We start from the raw sequence: 16,881 nt of genomic DNA on the forward strand, positions 1-16,881 counted from the left end.
ACAGCAACACAGCCAGCAACACAGCCAGCAACACAGCCAGCAACACAGCAACACAGAGCAACGACACAGCAACACAGAGCAACGACACAGCAACACAGAGCAACGACACAGCAACACAGCCAGCAACACAGCAACACAGAGCAACGACACAGCAACACAGCCTGCAACACAGCAACACAGAGCAACGACACAGAGCAACGACACAGGAACACAGAGCAACGACACAGCAACACAGCCAGCAACACAGCAACACAGCCAGCAACACTGAAAACAACCATCTTTTGGTGCGTGCAGACAGGCGGGCAGCAATGAACAGTACATACAGATAAAATACAGATAAAATACAGATGAGATGCAGATAAGATGCAGATAAGATGCAGATAAAATACAGATAAAATACAGATAAAATACAGCAGTCATTATGTTCACCGTGATGATTGTGCGAGCGGCCTGGTTAACAACAAAAGCCTTTTATTTTGAAACAGGAAGCACCGCCATGTTGTCCGTGTGGACGGGGGTCTGCACAGCCCCCTGCCCCTTCTCCCTGGCCTCAATGCTTCAGACAGTTCCCTCATGGTCAAGACAGTTAGCTACAAGTAGCTTATTGTTCAAATAGTTAGCTAAAAGTAACTAATGGATGAAATAGTTGAAGGTTAAAATAGTTAATGGTTGAAATAATTAGGTCATTGATTAAATAGGCACAGGTGGAGATGAAGGTGGGGTAGTCGCTGCCTTCCTCCTCCTCCTCCTCCTCCTCGGCTCTTTGCTCATGCTAGCAGTCAGACTGCTGGAAACAGTTCAGACAGATCGTATGTTTTTCTGAAGTTCAGTTCATCTCCTTTTCTTTCTCCGCCTTTTCATTTTGCTGCTCCACTGACCCAGCGTTGGTTTTCCATGACGGTGGTGATGGCGCGGCCCGGTCGAGCGGCCCGGGGCCCTTGACAGAGGCTCTGAAGCGGTCACCACCTGACCAGACTCGTCATCATCATCCAGACACAGCCAGCAAAACAATCACAATATTTTTCTAATTTGCAAAAATAAAATAAAATAAAAAAAGCAACTTTGCATTCAGCATTTTTGTAAAAACACACATGCACTGAACTAATTTACTTCAGCTGATTAAAAAAAAGAAGCAACGTCAGGGTTAGGTTACAGTGCTTGCGGGTTTGGACGCCCCCTAGAGGTTGGAGGCCCCCGGGGCATTTCTTTAGACGTGCAAACCCAGTGCTGACTCCCCTCATAGCTCGTCTGCACTCCACTAATCCCCGAGTTAAATATAACACTATCTGGCTTTTTCACTGCTAAGTGCGCCACTGTATTTACCAGCTACATGCTATCGTTGTCCCCCTGTCATTCTGTGCTGGGCAGTTGGTGTACAACATGTTTATCCAAGCTTGTTTGTCCATTATCCTGCTGGAAATGAGTTTGGGAACCTCAACAGTAAAGCTGTGGGATATAGGCTCAAAACAAAAGATGCCAAAGTGGAGCTGAGGGGAAATGCAGAGCTGGGTCATCATTGAAAAGTTTATCACAACCAGTCACCATTTTTATTGGAGCAGCTTTAAAATGCAAATATGGATATACCCTTCCCTCTAATGATTTATTTTAGGTGCATCCCATTTCTTTTGATCATTTATGAATCAAGTGACTGGACAAGTTCCCTTCTGACAAATTCTACTGGCTAGACATTATGAAGAAAATGTCACAACTGTCTGCAAAGGTTATCACAGATGACATGACCTGACAGAACATAAACATCAAGCTGAAGGATCTTTCCATAGCTCAACTTGTGTCATTACCATTTTCTGACCCTAATGGCCAACAGCAGACACAGAGATGACAAAAACCTACATATCCCTCATCACCACACAGATACTCCAGTCTCTGGTAGGGCTGAGATTAGGTCCAGACCGTCAGACAAACAAGTAGCAATCACTACACCACTGGATTATTTATTACACTTGTTTGACATTTCTTTTTTCCTTTCTCTGCCCCCAATTTTCCTTCTTGTCGTCTCTCTACCTACTTTCCTCTCCCAAGGCGGAGGCGGTCGCTAGGCAACCCGCACAACACAACAGTGCAGCTCTCCAACTTGGCTCTCTGCTCAGTGTACCCCTGTGGTTTCAGACAATCAAATACATGAGTGTGTGCGCATTCATACAGAATGTGTGTGGGAAAGGTGAAAGCTATGAATAGTTTCCATCTCATGAGTGAAAGCCAATAGTCCCTCAGCTTTTAAGAGCTGCCTCTTGACACGAGTGTAACATCATCTTGCATTCACTGGGGATTTATTACAGGGCATCCAACTCTGAACTGCCTTTAACAGAAAGGACAAAAATGAATACGAGTGTGAATCTGTGAAGAGATATGCTTTTAATTCACTTCTGCTTCAATAAAACAACCAGAAACCACCTGTTGCAGAGACAGCTACCTATCTAGAGACCTGTGTGACATCATCAAGGCCTACAGGGTTCCTAATGCTTCCTAGTAGAGCATTTTGTATAGTACAGTGTGATAATAGCTACTACATCGTAGCTACTATTGCTTGGCAACACATTTGAGTTCCAAGAAGTGAAACCTGAATTAGCAGAGGCAAATTAAGAGATTTATCAGTGTCTAAAGATAAAGGCTTTGGTTGGAGTGTGCTGAGCCTCTGACCAACCTGCAAAGAAACCCTACAGCAAAGCACACAGCAATGATGGTGACATAAGCACTGAGCAAACCACTGCAGTACATTATTAATGCAATTATTCAAATACAATGTGTTTTGTGCTGCCACATGAACCACTCACACAGGTACAAATGTAATCAGAGGGCACCCAGTAGAAAAAAAAATAAGACATTGCTTGTTCTCCAGGTGCACCGACTAATTCAAGACTTTCACAGATTGTTATGAGGTTACAGTAATCAAGCTAGCTGCTTACAGAGTGTACATTCGAAAATTAGAAATCAACATCATGGCTTTACAAAAATATACATTTTGTGGGCATGCACAGAGCGACACGACGACCTGGTGCGTCCAATAGTTTAAAAAAGAAGGTAAAAACAGGAGATTCCATCAGTTTACAAAAGCAAAGCTCAAGAACAAATGGCACTTACTGTAACAATAGCAGTTAAGAATCTCCGGGGCAGCATAACAGCCACACACACACCAAAACTAACAAACACTCCCACAAATACAACTCAGATCGAAGGTGTGATCAGTAGACAGACACCGGGCTACTTCACACCACAGTCAAGACTTTCAACCAAATCCGTCCAATTCAGGAAGGATTCCACATTTTACAAAAAACCCAAAACAAAACAGGTAAACAAGAGTTTCATAAAAGATTCATTCCATTTCAATTTTCAAAAAAAAAAGTTCTCTCACAAATTCAATAACAAAAATCAGGAAATATCAAGGCCCAATCCTCTTCTTATGCAACCCACACTTCTTGTCTCAACCTGAGTAAGGTTTTAAACCAAACCTTGCTTTTAGCATTATCCAGTCTTAGCCTTTAGTTCCAATTCCTTTTCATCAAACTGCCATTAAATCAATGCAGTCTTCAAACACAGAGCCCTGAAAATCTGCTCTGAACTGACCTGATGTTCAGTGTTTCATAATCCTTTCATTTTAACTTTGCTGACTTCTGAACTGTTGTAAACTTGCAGCTGATATGTTAAGATTCAATTTTCAGAAATTTATTTGGTGTGTAAATGTGTAATGTTGAAGTAAACTGTTAAAAATGATCCAGTAATGCTTTTCCACCTCAGGACTTTATGTTGCTGATGAAAAAAAGAATCTGACTGACCCATAATTAGTTTTACCCACGTTAAATATTCTCAAAATAAACATCACATGGCAGGTGTAACTCAATTTGTGTCTTCTGGCTGAACTAAGAGAGCTTCAGGCCTCCACTTCTAATGTGTTTGGCTCCTGACTCTCCTCTGTGGCGAGGCTGAGTGGTCCGGCCCACCAAAGGCTAAGGGCGTTGTCTTGTTTGATCTCCTGCGGTGACATCACAGTTTCACCTCCCTCGCTGTCAGAGGCCGAGTCACCCTCGCTGTCGCCGGGCCACGGGAACTGCCTCTGGCCGCTGGATGTTGCTATCAATGGCATGAAGGGATGAACACTGTATAAGGATGGAGGAACAGAGAGGAAGTAAGTGATTCATTCCAATCCGTAAACAACTGAATGAACTGATTCAATGCAAAATTGTAGCTCATTCACAGCCACAGTTTCAACATTTATCTCAGTAACAGTTACATTTTTAGTTCATCAGCTACTTTCTATAGAGAAAGCACGAGCATTAAATTATGTGAATTGCTACTTAGCAACAGAGCTTTTTACTGGATTTTTCATGAATACATTCCAAAGCAGTAGTTATCTGTTTACACAAAGCATTAATACTCTATGCTGCGCAATATTACTGCTCTGAAACTGGAAGCTGCTTCTCCTCTCATATGAAATATTTTGGATGATTTGTTTGCATCTCCTGTGCTTGTGTGAAACGAAGGAGATAAACACAAAACAACAGGACAGGCAGGAAAACAGCAACAGTCACTGAATTGATTGAAGTATCTGCATTTTTTTGATTGCTTTCTTTCACTCTCCTACTCTCAGCTGCTCTGTATGATCTTAATCCATTATGATGCTTAATGTAATGTGACTCTACCATTTTGTAATAGTGGTGAGTTGAGGGCTAATGGACTTTCTGTGTTGCTGTATTTGAAAAAAGAAGTGACCTGAATAATTAAGAGGCTTCATTTTGTTCAATTAACACTAACAGGAGATAGTAATGTGCTCTATTACTCACTAATGTCATGTCACCAGCCAATGGAATAGGTTAGATTCTTTTAGTGATCATACCTGATGCCATTGGTGCAGTCCCAGTGGGCCTGGAACCTCAGCTGAGGTTGCAGTAGCTCCTCATTACCATCAGGAGGAGCTGTCTGGGTGTCCCATACTGAGACCACTCCCTCTGTGTCGCCACTCAGCAGGTACCTGCCTGAACTGTAACACACACGGGGAGGGAGAGGGAGAGGGAGAGGGAGAGGGAGAGAGAGGGAGAGGGAGAGGGAGGGAGAGGGAGAGAGAGAGAGAGAGAGAGAGAGAGCAGTAAATATAATTAAGTGCAAACAGAGCTCACAGATAAATAATCAGTATTTATAAACCTATATTAAAATGGCCAATAGCAGTCAACAGACAGGAGGCCGAAAACCTGGATGAATGACAGCATACTCATACTGTGTATAGTGTATTAAGTACTAGTGAAGTAAACTTACACATCCAGGTCAAAATAGATGCGTTGGTTCGTGGCAACGTTCCTCTTAAGTGAAAACACAACCTTTCCTGGCTCTCTTAAATCCCAGCACAAGATTTCTGGATCCTACACACACACACAGACACACACAGACACATACACACAAAATTCAGCAGAGCTACAGAAGCCAGCAGATATCAGAGATTCCTGTTTGATCATTTGTGCATCGAAATTACAAATTCCTAGACTTTAAATAACATCTTTGCCAGAAAAAATAATTAATAAAATACACATTAACGATTCAAAAAGAAAATATGGGTCTATAGCTTATGTGCAGAATAAAACAATGTTGAATGGCGAATTTACCTTTGCATCATATGAAATACACATCATCATACTTAAACTTAAACTATACAATTAATAAAAAAGATTCAAATCTGAGGAAAAAAGAAACAATACAAATTAATGATATACTGATGTAGTCTCAATCTGTTTTGCTTATGTTGTCTTGATATTGCTTCCTGCTACAGTGCAAGATAAACTTCACAGACACTGCAATGCAGTTTATACTCAGTTTGACCAGGGGTGATATGAGGTAACAGGAATGGATGGACAGCCTCTACATCGCAAGTTGCCAGTAGAACGTTCTGGACAATTTATGTGATGAATAACTAGGGAACTGTCCAGACACCTGCAGCTTATTTCACTGTTATTCATACTGAATTTATGGTGGTGCTTTCGTAAAGTGCACCTTACTGTTAATTACTGACTAATGAATCTAATTTGCAAAAATACAATCTAGATCAATATCTACAACTGGAAAAAATTAAAACTAATATCATATAATATGTATAGAATTACCATCTTGTGGTTGCATGCCTCCACCAACCAGTAAAGTTGCAGTTTACATCCATGTCTGTCCAGACTCACAATACATGAAGACTTAGAAGGAATACAATGAACAATTATAAGTGTATATTATAAGTGTATATTGTCATAATTAGTGTATGAATTCTTGAGTTATGGCCAAAAACGTGTTTTGTGAAGTCACAGTAATCTTCACCTTTGACAACCAAATTCTATTCTTCATCCATGAGTCCAAGTTTGGACCAAATTTGAAGAAATCCCCTCAAGCCGTACCTGAGATATCGTGTTCATGAGAACAGGATGGATGGTTGGATGGATGAACAACCCAAAAGGATAATGCCTCCAGCTATGGCTGTTTCTGGCTCGGAAGCATAAAAACCTAAAAACCTGAAAATCTGACAAGTGCAGGTTCAAGAAAACCTCTGCAGAACCTTTGGTAAAACAGAGAATGCTTCAAATGGTGACCTTTGGTGGGAAGCCTTAATGCCTAATTGGACTCATTACATGCTGACTCATGCAAACTAACTGAATTTTGCAGACATATCCCTCAACACAATGCCGCTTTATAAAGGAAAAAACAAATAGATCATTAGCAGCACCTTTTGTTTGCATTTAAACATTCAAATAATAACATTGCATCTGTGTCACAGATAAGATCATACTGGGGTTGCCTGCTGAGTGCCCACTGTGTAAATAGCAAGGGAGGGGAATAGCAAAATGTATTATTATTATTATTATTATTATTATTATTTTGCACAGACAGTGCAAAGACACCTGTCACCTACTCAGCTTGATGCTGTTAAGCCAGGAATGAGTGGGAGTGAGAGTGAGCTGCAGCCCCAAAATAAATTTCACAAACACAATCACTGATCGAAGCATTTCACATGGAAGCTTCACACTGACGCCAGCACCAATCCGAGACACGAAGAATTCATTTTATCCAGTTTGCACAGCGGCTAGTGTCTGTGTGTGCTCTGTAACTACATGTGATGACATTGCCCCCTGCAGTTGTGTTTGTGTCCCAGTTTACCCGCATTAAAAAAACCTGCTTATACCTGCTAATTTTGGTATTAGAAGGCAGAAAATCTCTAAAGGAGCTCCGTCACTGCCTTCAGCAATTTTTTGGCCAATATAAAACAAACCCACATTGCTTGTCAAGCATGAGTCTAGCAGACTATTGCTGGTTGGTGCTGTACAGTGCCTAACAGGAGTTCAATTACCCACGGTAATTGACCAAGGTTATAGTGATAATTAAAACTGAAACAGTAATACCAACCATGTGGCATTTTTACCATGATTTAGTGTGAAAATAATTCAAACGAAGCAGCATTATTATGTCTTCTCTGCATGCTGCCATTTCTGTGTGTGTGTTTGTGTTCACCTTGCGTCCGCCGGTGTACAGGTAGTTGCCGTCGGGGGAGAAGAGCAGATGGGTGAGGCCTCCGTGGTGGCGGGTCGGCAGCAGAGCCAGCAGGGTGCCGTCTTGGCAGGAGTAGAGGCCAGCGCAGCGGGAGTAAGAGCCACAGGCATAAACAGACTGGCACGGGCTGAAGCCAAAGCAGGAGATGATGCCACTTTGGCCTTGCTTCTTCACTGCAGTGAGGACAAGAGCAACATTTGGCAGAGCTTTCAGAACTTAAAACGGTTCACAAGACACAAATCCCAATCACTTCTACTCAAAGTTAACTTTTTGGCAGCCTCTACATCCCTGATTACATCTCAAAGAGGAAAATATTTCTCAACAATACACACATACAGTCACATTAGCATCATCTGTTTCTTTTTATAGTTTACTCCTTTCCAAATCATCCTCTTTCTCACTTTTTAGAAAAGACCTTTAGCACGTTTTTGGCGCATAAAAGCAAAAGCAAGGGTTTGGCACAGGCCTCACATGGATCACATAACCTGTCTTTGAGACTGACCATACATTTCTGAATAATTTGCAGTTTCTTTGCAGTTATCAGAGCTGATGGAGCCAATTACACAACAAACCATATACAGCCGTGATCTAGCAGAGCATGATGTTGAGTTGCCAGCACAGCAGGGCTGAGGGTTACTCAGCCCTGCTGCACGTGGTGGTACATCTTTGTTGTCTCTTGAAAAGTGAATACCTTGCCAGTCAATGCAGTAAATAATTGAAAGAAATCATGAAGGATATGAAAAGTCCTTTAACTTGGAAAAATAAAACCTATTTGTTGATATACGCAAAGATTATTTTGGTGCTCCAGGATGCTACAGCCCATTAACTACAAGAAAGCTGTAAAAACTGGTTCAGTTCATTTCAGCACATTACAAGAACCTTCCATCACACTGAAACCTGTTTGAAGTGTGTGACAGAGATAAGGAATTCATTGCAGTAAACTTTTAGTTGTCTTTATTTCTTTGTCTGAAGCACATAATAAAAATATCTCCTTGCTGGTTTGTTCAAGGAGACTTCAGCCTGTGAGATGTGACAGCCAGCTGTCAAACAGCAACTTACTGAACACAAGCAACAACAGACTTCACATTATCCTTTTCACAATGTCCCTGTTTACTGATCGTTTCTCTTGAGGGCTGGATTATCCAAGAACATAGCTTGTGAATGCAATTCTTTTTGTAAATGACTTTTGAGTTCAGCGCATCCTTGAACAACAGGAAGAGCCTATAAAACAATCCCTGCTCTTGAATAGTAATGTGGATTTTACGCAATTCCTAATTCACTATTTGTCATAGTTAATTATTTATAACAAATAATTAGAATTAAGATAAACTCAATCTTTTTGCAAATGAATTTTCTGCCACTTTCAAGATTCATTTAACATTAAGTCTAATAATCTAAGAGCAAAGAGTAGATACAATATGTTCAACTTTTAATGTAAGGAACCACAGTTACCACGTCTTTAAGATTACCTCCTTGTACTAAAACATATAAAATCCCTGTTATTATGCTTTATGCTGAAACTGTGCAAGAGCGGTTGGTGACTGACCTACTGTGGGCCGCTCCTCACAGTCTCTGCCAGGACGCTCGGTGTAGAAGACTCTGACAGTTTTGTCGAAGCCGCAGTAGAGCTGCGTGCCATCGGGTGAGAAGCAGAGAGAGTGAGCCGCTGTCAGCTCATCCAGATGATTGTAGGGTCGGAAACTGGCTCGGACCTCCCCATAAAACGCATCCCATACGTGGACTGGGTTGTCACGGCTACTGCTGGCCAGACTGCGGGAGAGGAGTGAGAGGCCAGACAAAGAAAATGAGCTGTGGGAGAGGGACTGAGAGACTACAGGGAACACAGAATGAATGATGCAAATTATAAAACAAGGGGGAAATACTGAGACTCCTTAATTGAGTCAATCTTTATTGTCCCTGAGGGCATTTTTTTCTTTACAGCTAGCGATGGACAGATGACTCAGTTTAGAGGTTAGAAGCAAAAGAACATATTTAGTGTGCAGTGACTGAACATAATGTTACAGTCTGTATTTGTATGCAAAGTAACTAGTGGAATAAAACAGAGTCATACCTGCATCTTGGAGGATAAAAAAGAGATTCAAGTGAAATATGCAGCTGAGATTCTTTTGATACATACATTATGTATGAAAAACTCTTGTCTCTAACCTACTGCACCACATCCACTCAGATGTATCAATACATCAAAACAAATACACAGCTTTGTGCTATGCCTCATTATAGAGACAAGACCACAGCACATTCTTATTGATTCAAATCAGGGCCAAAGACTGAGACATGCCTTTTTAACTCTAATTATTGGACAGTGAACAAATGCCGAAACATCACTGCGGCTCAATTAGACAAAGGAAATTAGCCCCTACCGCTGCTGCCGTGTTCTGTTATGGCCCCTCTGAGCCGCAGCTTTATTCCAGAGCAGGGAAATGCCCAATTATAATGCTAGACTGCTGCTAGCTTGGAGCACTGCCTAGAACTCAGCGCAACTTAACCGAGCCATAACAGGGGCCCTTGTTCCCTCTCTACAGGAGGGGCATCAACAACAAATGGCTTTTGGCAGACAGAGAGTTCAAGGAGTGCTGGGGGAGAAACTAGAAACAAAATGGGGGAAGTGAAAAGAGGGAGATAGAAAAGGTACCGGCGAAAGAGGTTTACTGGAGATGCGTTTAACAACCACCACCATAACCTTTTATCTGGCTGCCTCGGCCTTTAACAATCTACTCCAAGCTTGTCCGACCACCTGGCTGTGCTCTGCAGGAGCTCCTCTCTGATATGTGACAGCGATCTAAAAAAGATGAAGAGTATCTGCTGTCAGCTTCTGCCGGTATCTTCATCCTCATGACAGGCAGGTCTTTGGCGGATACAAACAGACCCCTGAAGTGGTTCATTGTCCACATGAGTCGTTTGTTGATTGTTTTGCTGTTTACATTACTCTCATCTCTGGATGTCCAGATCCTGACCCCTACCCCCCTCCTCTTACTCAGTGAAGGCTGGCTGTGTTGGGGTGGAGCAGTGCCAATGCTGGGCCTTGATCAGAGGGATATGTCGGAGGGTGGAGGCTACAACTGGAGGATGATGGGAGCTGGGGGAGTAGTGGTATACACAGCGAAAACTGTTGGCAACTTGACCTCAGCTCGTTAGCACGGCCCTACCTCTCTCGCCACAGACGACCTGCATTCTCCACGGTGATGGCTGCGTGTTACTGATGTTGGCTCTGCTTTACAGCGCGCACGCAAGCACACAGTGATGTCACAAGCACGCCTGCACTCACACAGGGCAAAGAAGGAGAACAAGATGAAAAGAGAAGCCCCAAGTCAGGGAATTATCAGGCCCTTTAGGTGTTGCCTGGGCTCCCGAGTGCTGTTAGTGGGCTGAATCATGCTGAAAAGCACCGAGGGTCTCAAACAGAGCGGATTGTGACGGCGGCAGAGGCAGACAAGACGAAGGCCACCTCTTCACTCATAATGAGAGACATCAGAAAGCTTTTATGGCTTCTCTCCACGCTGGCAGCCAGCTCCCACAACGAGTGCAAATACCACAGGGATCAAAGAATGAGTCACACACATACAACAATATCTTCGATATTCAGATAGTCTATTAGACTGGCTTGAGCATACAGAAAATCTTACTCACACCCATAAACATACAGTGTTCCAGGCTAACCATCTAAGATCTAGATTAAAAATCAATCACTGACTGACATTAGCCTCTATAGACAACATAGCATCTTTCCTTTGTATACATTCTTCACCATCTGCCAAGTTGACCTTCAAAGTGAACTTTGAATGTCTCATCTATACGCTTGTTAAGAGCAGAGGCTTAGGGAACAGACTGGCAAAGATCTAATTCAACTCACAAGCATGTGTCTGCATCCAGAGAGTTCATCTTGGGGTACCAGCAGTAGTCGTAGATGGTATCTCCCTCTGCCATCCTCAGCACTGGACTCTGCCACAGAGGGACAGGTGGGAATAAAGACAGTAGGTCAACAGACCCGTGGGATCTATTAATGTTGGTGCTGTTACTGCTGCCTAGAAGACACTATCACACTTTTGCTTGTGGTAAAATATGATATCAAAAGCGAGTGGCACAATGTGAGAATGAGAGCAATCAAAGCTCAATTTTCTATTCTTTTTTGCAAAGACTGAGAGCTCTCTGTAATGGAAGAAAATGGATTAAATTTCAATTGTTTTTGTTCAGTGATCCCAATCTACCAGCCTGTAATACAATTAAGAGATTGGCTCGCCTCTTATTTCCCAAAAGCTAAAATACAGAATGATTATTCTATTCTAACTATTAAATCTCCAATAACATTCTCTCTCAAGCATTTGCCTTCAATTGACTGAAATGTTTTTTTTCCCTTGTTTTGTTGTATTCTTCATTGATGTTGGAACACAGCATAAATGTTGAAATAATGTCTTTTTTGTATAAATGGTCAGAAAACACACAACAGTTTGATGACCTCCTCTTAACTGGAATGATTTCAGTTTCACAAACACAAGACTTAATCAAACATGATTAAGGCCTTAAAAACATCTACTGTGCAGAACACAAGCAAACAGACATGTCTTATTTTCAGTCACAAACTAGATTACTTCTAACTCTAAGATGCTACTAATTAGCTCTAAATATAGTCCCACACATCACACCCATATGAGGTGTGAATTTTGAGTGCTGTAATACAGTCATTAAAAATTATTGGAGCTGTATTAAAAGAAATCTTGATGCATTTGTTTTTAATACAAAAGCTGCAACTAAACTTCGAAGAATGGATTGATGTGGAAACAGACATATGAGTCTGAATCCTCAAACCTGTAGGTCTGACTGACTCAATATCATTAAATAAATTTCACTTCATCAGGTTTGGAGAACGAGCCTCTTCTTGAAAAGAAATAATGAAGACATTTCAAAGATGTTTAGTTCAAATTTCTTGGACTTTGTAGAGGCAAAAGATTATTTTTACCAGCACTGAGGAAGCTGTTTTCATCTGGGTCTGTTTATCTGTCAGATGAATTATGCAAAAACAAAAGAACCAACTTGCACTGAACTTGGTGAAGGGATGGGACACGGGCCAGGGGAAAACAAACTGAATTCTGGGGCAGATCCAGATCATTTACGATAAATCTAGGTTTTCTCTCTGAAGTCTGGTGTATGCTGTCTGACATTGGCCTTGGCAGAGGTCCGTGCTCTCTCGCTGCCCTTCTAGTTTTTTTCATTTACTGAAACTGAATAGAATGCATTTGTTGCACTCCTTTCCTACAGAACTATGCAAGGGCTTCAACACAGCAGAGCATAGGTGACCTCAACTTAGGCCTGATGGGGGCACTAGAGGAGCAGAAGTACACTTCTGAATCTACCGAGCAATTAGGGTCAAGACTGGCCTCTATGAATGTTTTAGTTTTCTGTATTTTGCCAACAATCCCTTAGCCAGCTACTTTTGCTTTCCTCTGCTCCATCATTAGCAGAGGCACTGATTGCAGGCTCTGTGCTCACCATCTCTGGAAGCACGTCCCAGTTGTAGCTGTAAATCTCTGGGGGGAGGTTGTACACACGGAGCACATTGTCTGCACTGTTAGTCAGGATGCAGGAACCATCAGGGGCCCTAGGTTAGGAGAAAAAAAGATGATGGTGCATTAACCACTTTGAACTGAGAACAGTATGTACAGAGTTTCGTTTCATGTTGAACTAGCAAGAAGCACAGAACACACTTAAGCTCAGTGGTTTATATATAAAACAAAAAACAGGAATAAACACATTTCACACCTATAATGACACCACTGATGGTGTTGGTGAAGTATATTCAGATATAGTATAGTAGGTACAGCTTGTATTAAAGCTGGTATTATAGCATTTTAAGCACCATTAAACACCATTGTGTACACAATTCAGATTTTGATTTATCTCGACCAAGACATAGAACTGATGGCCTCTCTTATATCTGTTAGTGCTAGTTAGTTAGTCGTGTTAGTGTTCCCATACTCTTACTAAGAAAGATAAACATAGTGGAATTGATCCTTTAACTTCATTTCGACAGGAAGTAATTTTCTCCCTGTAATCCACCAGATCAGTGACTGTCCTTGATATCTGCCACAGGGCACAGAAATACAAAACTCAGTGTAGATGTCCTTGTAGTAGTCTTATTAATGGTAATCAGGAAAATGCCTCACAATAAAGTTTTATATTTAACAAATTCAAAACCTCATCCTTGGTGTATTTCGTGTTATTTTAAGATTAGAAGAGATTACCATTTGCAGCCTTTGAGGTAATTCTCTGGGAGGCTCGAGTACTCAGTCCAGGAACCAGTCAGCATGTGGGGGTTCTGGGTAAAATCTAAGCCAAGCCTGGAGGTGGGATAGAGAGAGGGACAGGTTCTTGGTCAAAGAAGTGTAAACAGAAAACAAATAAATCATACAACAAACTCATCCATTCCACTGAAAATTTTAATTTCCTGTCTTATTAGTCTTGAGGATATAAAAGCTTCGAGATAAATAGAACAAAAACCTTGTCTTGCTTTAATTAAGGCAAATATCTTCACAGCCTGGGACAAAGCTGTTGCTGCATATAAACCATAGTGTCAACACAAAACCTAAAATACATTGTGAATTTGATCTTTGCACTGGCATGTTCTAAGCTGCTCTGTTTAAACACAGTGTCACTTCAGAGTGGAGTGGATTGTTAATTACATTTCACAGCTCTACAGGTTAATTCTGTCTTTTTTCCCCCATGTCAGTGTCTCCAAATTTTGCCATTATAATGATTGATGGTGTTAAATATTTAATCAGTCAGTGCTGTAGCACATTTTGCAAGCCCACATCAACACAAGTGCTATTATAAAATGTGCAGATAAATCAGAGCAATGTCTAACACAACTAACACTCACAAGGTAACTACACATGTTCAAAAAGCTGCAACTGCCCAATTATCATAATATTTGGATCACAACAAGATACTCGCAGACTTCCACGCAATTTCCTGCTGGAGCTTAGCTGAAGAAACTGAAAATAGGTCTAGTCGCTTTAGACTGAGATTTTCTTTACATATTTTACTTGTTTGAAGACTGACAATAGCACCATTTGTCTCATTTTTTAAAGTGTGATTGATTAAAAACAGTGTGACTAAGATGAGTCATTTTGTGTTTTAAATAACTTGACTTGTCAGTGGATAGCCTGCTAAGTTAACTGCTTTGTTGACACACATAGTGAAATTTTAAACATTTTCATGCAAATTAGATTATGGAGCATGAACTGTTTATCTTATTAATATTAAAATAACATCTGTAATACTGTAATTATGAAGTTTCATGGGTGCCACTGTTTTCAACAGTGCTATTAAATAGAAGCTAGGACACACAGTAAGTTGTACAAATAAGAAGAATAATGTCTTAAAATAACAGGAATTATCTTTCAAGATGATTCACCAGAGGCACAGGTTTAATGTAAAGTCACAAACTGGAGGAAAAAATAACCCATGAGTGTTTGGTGTAGTGACGGGACACTCAGGCCATCAAGGCATATGATCAAGGAACACTGGCATGCGCACCACATTTTGGTCAGCACTTTATCAAGTGTTATTATTTCTTCACACTGCACTGTCATCTTGAATTTACCAAAACATCTTGCTCTGTGGTACATTCACAAAAGCTTCTTTTTCTCCATTACACAAACATTTGTGTTTAACTCATCTCCATAGTCATTGCATAACACCGCCCCCCCATAAAATCCTGCTACAAATAGCTCACTTGATGGTCTGCATGCAGTATCTTTACTCCAAGTTATGTGGACCCAGAGGTTAAAAATAAACCTGACTTCTTTCTTGACTTACTGCTGTCCTTCACTGGGGCTGTCCGCAGATCCGTTAGCGTTGAGCTCCTCTTCTGCTTTAGTCTCTCCTTCGTCTAAGGGAGCATCATGTCCTCCATCTCCATTCTGATGACATTCATCTTCACCTCCGTGACTAACAGGCACCTCTTCATCTCCTCCACCTTTCTCCTCACATTGTGGTGGTTCTCCTGGGTCTGAAATCAAAAGTAAATTTGTGCACATTAAGTCATTGATCTTCAAGTTAATTCTGAATCAATATCTCTGACAGACATCCAAAATCATAACTTAAATGAACATTTACAACACAGATTTTTGTAAACAGATGCTTTACTTTTTGCTGGTGGGGCTGGATCTTCTGGCAGCAAGCCAGCCTGTGCTGGTGTTTCTCCGTGCATCATGACGGGCTCTGCAACCTCTCCCAGCCCGTGTTCCTCCCCGCTCATCCTGAGCCGCTTGGCAACTGGAGGGGCCCCTTCCTCTGGGGTCTCCACTACTTCTAAGCAGTCACCTTCAAGTAAAGGTGGGGCCTGTTGGGGGGGCTCATTATCGGCGTCTGTGTCCTGCCCTGTGCCTGTCACACCTCCGCTTTCACCACCTCCAGCCGAGTCAGACATCTCTCTGTGTGTATCAGTCTCTTCTGTCAAGTCCTCTGCCTGGGGTCCAAATGCCTTGTGTCAGGCTGTCAGACGTGGGTGAGGTAAGTGCTACTAGGATAGTGCTTCTTCCTGCAGTGTGGGTGTTTGAGTCTGCTGGGAGTCGAGGACATCACAGCACCCACTAGCCTAGAAAAACAGTGAGGCCAGCAAGGGTGAAAGGGGATCAGGACAGGTGAGACCAACGGTACAAAGGGATGGAAAACACACGTCAACACGATATAAAAGTACAAGAGCACTTTTACAAATGTTTAAACACACCTATCATTTAAAAGAAGTAAACGTGATGTTTTCTGTATCGAAGAATAAATGACACCCACCAAACACCTGTGGCTAGTCATAACGTGGCAACCGCTTCAAACTAGCTTTAATGTTGATTTCGCTAAGTTAACGTTTACAAGATGCAAAGCACATGACCAAAACGTACACGTTTTACTCAATACACGTTATACGACTTGAAGAACGACTCTAAAAACGAAGGCAAAATGCTTCAATTTCCTTTAGTCGTCCGTCCACAACAGAGACAGCAACCACCTCGCGTTAGCTCGTCTTAGCATTAGCCTAGGCTAGCTGTCCACTGCTACATACCTGTGTTGTGACTTGCTTGTCCTTTGGTTGTGCTCGCAGTTCGGCTGTAAACACGCTTCTCCTCGACGGAATCCAAGTTTCACCCAGCACCGGAGAGTACAAGTAACGCAGAAGACTACCCGACGTCCCTCCACTTCAGGACTTTGTTTCCATTCACCAGCTCATTACGAGTTGTAAACACTGTGGGCGGCCATGTGTCGAACTATCGCGAGAATAGCGCTAATGACGTTGAGACACGCTCACTCAGCCCAGTTAATAGGTTTATGTGATGGATTTTG

The 16,881-nt window shown here is 41.7% G+C and overlaps 1 protein-coding gene across 1 annotated transcript; it reads right to left on the reverse strand.

Moving 5' to 3' along the window:
- Positions 1 to 2,354: 2,354 nt before the first annotated feature.
- wrap53 (WD repeat containing, antisense to TP53) lies at positions 2,355 to 16,797 on the reverse strand. The gene is made up of 11 exons (XM_071477886.1): positions 16,604 to 16,797; positions 15,694 to 16,144; positions 15,364 to 15,556; positions 13,788 to 13,883; positions 13,036 to 13,144; positions 11,402 to 11,490; positions 9,077 to 9,300; positions 7,492 to 7,703; positions 5,266 to 5,369; positions 4,850 to 4,993; positions 2,355 to 4,112 (listed from the first exon to the last, which is right to left on the reverse strand). Exons 2-11 carry the CDS (start codon positions 15,974 to 15,976, stop codon positions 3,887 to 3,889), a joined length of 1,680 nt encoding a protein of 559 aa, XP_071333987.1. The 5' UTR covers positions 15,977 to 16,144; positions 16,604 to 16,797; the 3' UTR covers positions 2,355 to 3,886.
- Between the last annotated feature and the right edge of the window lie 84 nt (positions 16,798 to 16,881).

The sequence above is a fragment of the Trachinotus anak genome, unplaced genomic scaffold (genome assembly GCF_046630095.1).
Source record: "Trachinotus anak isolate AG129_WGS33_773 ecotype Australia unplaced genomic scaffold, CSIRO_AGI_Tana_v1 ptg000005l, whole genome shotgun sequence".
NCBI classification, from domain to species: Eukaryota; Metazoa; Chordata; class Actinopteri; order Carangiformes; family Carangidae; genus Trachinotus; species Trachinotus anak.

Excerpts from the sequence above, each read along its gene's own strand:
- wrap53 (XM_071477886.1), bottom strand. The coding sequence starts at position 15,976 with ATGTCTGACTCGGCTGGAGGTGGTGAAAGCGGAGGTGTGACAGGCACA. Across the intron at positions 13,145-13,787 it reads TACCTCAAAGGCTGCAAATG|GGCCCCTGATGGTTCCTGCA; the intron begins GTAATCTCTTCT and ends CTCCTAACCTAG. Across the intron at positions 4,113-4,849 it reads GACTGCACCAATGGCATCAG|TGTTCATCCCTTCATGCCAT; the intron begins GTATGATCACTA and ends ATCCTTATACAG.